General features: G+C 40.6%; 1 protein-coding gene across 8 annotated transcripts in view; it reads right to left on the minus strand.

Annotated features, from left to right (window-relative positions):
- The window catches only part of LOC128877621 (kinesin-like protein KIF13B), a 134,444-nt gene extending 130,975 nt beyond the window's left edge, over positions 1 to 3,469 (minus strand). For all 8 annotated transcript variants that reach the window (XM_054125088.1, XM_054125085.1, XM_054125087.1 and 5 more), the window contains exon 1: positions 3,168 to 3,469. In XM_054125088.1, coding sequence (XP_053981063.1) covers positions 3,168 to 3,222 — 55 coding nt within the window. In that variant the 5' untranslated portion in view covers positions 3,223 to 3,469. The remainder of the gene's footprint in view (positions 1 to 3,167) is intronic.
- Between the last annotated feature and the right edge of the window lie 2,635 nt (positions 3,470 to 6,104).

Consider the following 6,104-nt stretch of genomic DNA (forward strand, 5'->3'; position numbering starts at 1 on the left):
ATTAGACTGCGGATATTTATGTACTTATAGGAAATTTGGATGTCCAAGAAATTACAAAAAGCGCACAATATTCGAGAATATAATAAACACTGAAAGTAAAGTTAATATTATAATATTTGCAGGGTAAAATAAATTTCTATTTGTGTTTAATTTTTGTGGGTATGTATGCAATGATTTTATTTTGCATAAAGATCCGCAGTCTAGTAGTCATTATTCATATTCACTGTTCATTGTTCAGACAAGTACGTTCGCAAATCTAACTGAAATCCGCGCGTAAATACCGCAGGCAATGGCGTCGTTAATGGCGCTTTCTTTATCAGCGCGCGCGCGTAAACGATATTTCGATTACAGCGTCGGTGGCGCGTTACGTCAAAACATCCAACGATAAGCGTACACGTCGATACGCTGAACGCCCGCATCCACCTGAAACGTTGCACGGTCGAGGACGGGTCCAAAGGACAGTCGCGATAGTAAACGAAAGCAAAAACTCGAGACCTGTCAGCTGCTCTAACAAAAAAAAAAAGAGAGAGAGAGAGAGACTACTCCGTAATCGCATCGTAAACCGTTCCTACTGCGTTGAGAACACATATGGACAAAATCCATATTCGAATAAGAGATAAACTGTTGAAATTATAATTTTACCACTTACAATTACAAATAAAAATGTAACCGTTCAACCAAATAAAATAAGTCGCGAGCGAATCGTTATACTGTAGCGTTACTCGTTATCAGTTATTTGAATAAAACACGATCTACCTCTGGTCGAGATGCAGCTCGATAACGCGTCGCATACGTATCGCGTTATCAGTGGACTCGCGTTTCCATTGTCCCTCGATTCTATATTAATCATTTATTTGATCATATTCAACGTCTTTAAATACGAGAAAAACGAAACGCGAGATTTCACATCGATACGGATAGGTGAAAGGGCGAGGTTCCAACCAACGAGGCTTTAGCCATCGTAACTCCAAATATCTGCTCAGTTGTTTACAGAGGCTCGATCGTTGGAAGGATACACGAGATCGACGAATCGCGCAGAAAACGACGAAATTGGCGTCGCAAAGTACACGCTCCGACTGCTTTTCTTTCAACGTCGACGCCGATAAACCGAAAGTCGTTCGTTCGTCGCGATAGCTCGACGTCGGCAAATCGTCCAGCGAGTTGTTCTTTCGGACAGGAACGATTGAATTTGCTCGCGGAAGAACGCGTCGCGTGCCCGATCGAACGAAACTCGATGTTCGAAGGTCGCCGAGTGTAACGTCACTCTGTCATTTTAGTCACATGTTTGTTCTTTGTCACGCGGTTTAACGTGCGACAGCCTGTGTCACGGCGCGACGGATCGTTTCGCACGAGCGAACCAATGCGATCACGCTGCTCGAATCTTAAAAAATGATTCTGGAATCGATTGCGAATCGAAATGACTGGAATCTATTCATTTGCAATGGGCAAAACCCTAGGCTACGAATAAATCTGACGTTTGCCGATATGTTTGTCTCGTTTCTTCTGTTGAACATTTTCCAAAGAAGGAAACGAGAGAACACACAGCAGCAAACTTCGAATTTATTCGAAGTCTAGGGTTTTGCCCATCACTGATTTGCACCAAAGAATCCTACAGAATCGATTCGAAAAATCGTTCCTCTGATTGTCCAGTACATCTCGGATATATTTTCATGTTAGATCTCCATATGTAAGACGTTACAGAGATAGAGACTACGAGGTTAATTAGCTATTTATTCGACGTGAATTTAAAAATCTATTCATCTATTCATTGAAAAATCTGGAATCTATTCTGGAAAAATCGTTCCTTTGATTGTCCAGTACATCTCAGATATATTAGGTTGTACCAAAAGTTTCTTCCATTTCATTAATAAGCAATACATACACAATATTTTATGTTTTATGTTACATTAGAAAATTGTGTACAATTCATTTCGCTCCATTACTGTTACACCATCAATGTCTAAGAAATTAGATTGTCTATTTATATAAACACTGCCACAGAATAATTGAGTGTACATTACGAAAGAAACTTTTGGGACAACCTACCATTTTCATGTTAGATCTGCATACGTAAGACGTTACAGAGATGGATACTACGAGGTTAGTTAGCTATTTATTCAGCGTGAATTTAAAAATAGCGAACCTCGCGAATAGTTGGATGATTTACGTGGAAATCGATTTGGAATCGAATATTGATGTCTCGTCGTACGACAGGTTGATGTCACAACGCGATCTTTTCGCACGAGCCAAAGAAAACGAATAAAAGGAGAAGAGAGTGCACGCGCTGCTTACGTTCTTTGGAAATTTTAACGTACGCTGGCTCGCGCGACACGATTTGCATCGACGTCTCCACGATCACGATTAACTCAGATGTTAAGTGGGTTAAATTGTCCCACCTTTTGCTTACAGTTTTCTCATTCAGCTGGCAATGTTACGAGCTAAATGCTAAATGCTAAATGGTAAATAAGCGACAACAGGAATTTGTACAAGTCGAAACGGATTAGTTGTTGACACTATCCTTCCTCGCAGTTGGAATTCTCCGTTTCCTTTAAATCGTGTCTCGAAGAGTTAATCGCGATCAACGATTACCGAGCAATAAGGCACTAATCATTGGATATTAAGATTCACAACGGCAGATTACTAATACGAATGGCGCTACCGATTAGTCTGACAACAGGGAACGATGATTGGAAAGGTAATCACAAAGCAATCAGTGACAACGCATCGATGCTACGAACACGGCACGGTGACCTCTGTATTTCGGACAAAGGAGCAACGAAGATTCAACTGGTAAACACTAGAGACGCGGGTTGTCGAAGAGGTTGGCCCCTACACAGTGTTCTTCTCCACGTTTCGTTCTTTATCGAGACACGAAGCAGCGATACGAGAGTCAGATAAGGAAACACGAGATGATAACGAGGCTCGATATCGCGCGCGCGGCAGGTGGAAACACCGACTCCTTCGCAGCCAAGGATTAAATGGAAAAATGTCACTGTCAAAAACGTTACACCGATCGCGACGCGTAGGAATCGGTGCTGTCGATTCTCGAGAAATCGTGCACGCACGATAATACGGCTGCTCCGAAACGCACGACGATCGGCGCAAGTGGTTAGCAGATAATGGAAGAAACTTTCGGTGAAAACGACACAATTTTGAAGGATACGTACCTCGACGATTGAACGGCCGAACCCGAACGGCAACCTTTATTTTATCCGTAGCCATGATTTCACACCGGTAACGCGCACTGTATATCCCGATCACAATGAACTGCTCGATGCTTTTGTATACACAAATAGAATTTTCACACGAACTTCATAGCGCTACATTATTTTCAACCCATACCGCGAACTTTTCATCCTTTCAAACGGCACTACGTCTCACCGAGCCCATGACACACTTCGCCATATTGCTTCAAGCTCGTCGTGCGCCAGACGACAGTCGTCCTATCGAGTGAACGTACTTTCGAGAACTGCCGCTAGGAACGCTCTCCGGTGACCGAGTCCTGTGACGTCACGTGTCCTGTCGCCCACCATCTGGTGGGGGAATATCGAACCGAGCATCGAGCACCGTCGATCGATGGGAACGTTTCGAGGCGACCATAGCCCGCGTCCTTTGAAACACGATCGCGTATAATTCACCAGTATTTTCTCATATTTATCTCTTACGTTTCGAAATGAAATTACAATAAATACTACTGACAAGGTAAACAAGGAACTTTGTCTATTATTTTTTCATCGATAATTTCTTTACCTTCTATGACGAGGTTTTAAACAACTTAATTACATCTGAGCTATCTTTGATGAAAAAACAGGTTTTTGGAGAAGTTCTTGTGTATAAACCAATGGTTAAGAGTTCATGTTATTCCAATTTATGCGTGGAATGATGTGGAATAAAGTAAAATATGTGAATGTGCCACAATGTCGGTAAATCGTTACTGGTTGCGTCATCTAGCACTAATGCTTACAACTATTTCAAATATAATGTAATTATAAGACTACTTTTTTATTACCGATGATTCAGTTTAAAGGAGTGACAAATATCATCAAAGTATTATTATTTAATATTCATCTTATAAAAGATATGTAACAGCATATTTGTAAATAAATAATTCCACGTTGTAGAATTTAAGTGTAGGATTTGAATGTGAATTCAGGCCCCGCAAAAGGTCACACCGGCCCTGAGTATAATTGAGGGGTAGTATTTGCATTTACTTCAGAAGTATTTTCAGTTGTTAACAACTATATACGCTTTTCCATACTTCACTAGATATGCGAGTCTCATTTTTTTTTTCTTTTACATGTCTGTTATACAGAGTGTCCCAAAAATGTTGTAGTTCCTTGAAATGGGTGATTCGGGAAGTGATTTGTAACAATTTTTTCCTTAGCGAAAATGTTGTCCGAGGCTTCGTTGAGGAGATATTAACAAAAAAACCCCGACCAAACAGAGCGCGCGTATACCGTTGGAGCGGCCGTGGTAGCGAAGGCTACGAGCTAAGCGGCCGCGTCAATGTCTTTCGATGCACGTCGAGTCACTTGTTCGCGTACAAGCACGGCCGCTTAGCTCGTAGCCTTCGCTCCCGCGGGCGTTCCAGCGGTATACGCGCGCTCTGATTGGTCAGGGTTTTTTGTTAATATCTCCTCAACGAAGCCTCGGACAACATCTTCGCTAAGGAAAAAGTTGTTTCAAATCACCTCCCGAACCACCCTTCTCAAGGTGTTTTGGGACAACATTTTTGGGACACCCTGTATATTTACATATGCTTACATGAATATGAGGTTGAATTACTAACAATAATATGCATGATAAACGTGCAAGTTCTAATAAGTGTTATGGAGGAAGCAATATACGTTATATGCATTGAGCTCTATCCTAACTGGAGTGTGAACTCCTGTAGGAAGAAATAGAGGCGACGGAGGTCCGAGAGAAATGCAAAATGGGTGGTTCCGGTATTATCCTATAGCAAATTTATTTGTAGAGGGGGAACAAACGTACGCCGTAACATAACCTACCCGAGCATCGCTGAGCATTGTCGAGTGAGTTACTTTCAGATTCTTTTCCGCATAAAATTGGATAAATACAATATAAATTGAATTGTGACAAATAATAAAATTTAGCTCTATACCAAATTGTATATATTCGTATGATCTAAATTATGGTGTGTAAATTATGTATACTATTTCATTATTATGTCATTATTATTAATGTTTCTATCGTATTATATATAAATAAAAAGGAAATAAAGTTCAAATCTGTACATAATTAAGGGTGCGCAGTACCCAGAGCCAAACTCCGAGTTGACTTCAGCGACAGTCGCGGAAAAAGTAGGAAACTCCGGGACAAGGACAGAGAGAGAGAGCGATACAACAATTGCAGGAGAGATGAGGACAGGGTGATTAGGCTATCATGATTCTTGTCAAGGATATTGAAGCAAAGAAGCAATATTTTTTCACGATTCTTTTTCTAAAATATTCTTTACATCACTCCGCATGCCACTCTAACCAAGCCGATTTTGCAATTTCGATCTTGAAACTTTATAAATAATAAAAGTATGGTTTTTTTTTCTTATAGAATAAATTTGTTTACAAACACTTTTTCCAAAATCGGGCCTTACAGTGGCATGCGCCAAGGTATAAGGAATATTTTGAAACCAGAATTATTAGAAAATATTGCTTCTTTGCTTCAATAGCCTTGACAAGAATCATGCTAGCCTAATCGCCCTGTCCTCGTCTCTCCTGCAATCGTTGTATCGCCCTCTCTGTCCTTGTCCCGGAATTTCCTACTTTTTCCGCGACTGTCGCTGAAGTCAACTCGGAGTTTGGCTCTGGGTCCTGCGCACCCTTAATCTGTAAATAATTCCTAGTGCCGCGAAATTCAAACAAAGAGGAGTCTGTTCTTCCTCCACACATAAATTTGCTATAGGATAGTACCACCGGAACCACTCATCTTGCATCTCTCACGGACCGGCTTCTCTCTCGCAGTTCACACTCCAGTTGGGATAGAGCTCAATAGTTGTATGACACCCATGCACTATAATAAAGATAATAATAATAATAATAATAATAATAATAATAATAATAATAATAATAATAATAATAATAATAATA

Source organism: Hylaeus volcanicus, chromosome 5, assembly GCF_026283585.1.
Source record: "Hylaeus volcanicus isolate JK05 chromosome 5, UHH_iyHylVolc1.0_haploid, whole genome shotgun sequence".
Lineage (NCBI taxonomy): Eukaryota > Metazoa > Arthropoda > Insecta > Hymenoptera > Colletidae > Hylaeus > Hylaeus volcanicus.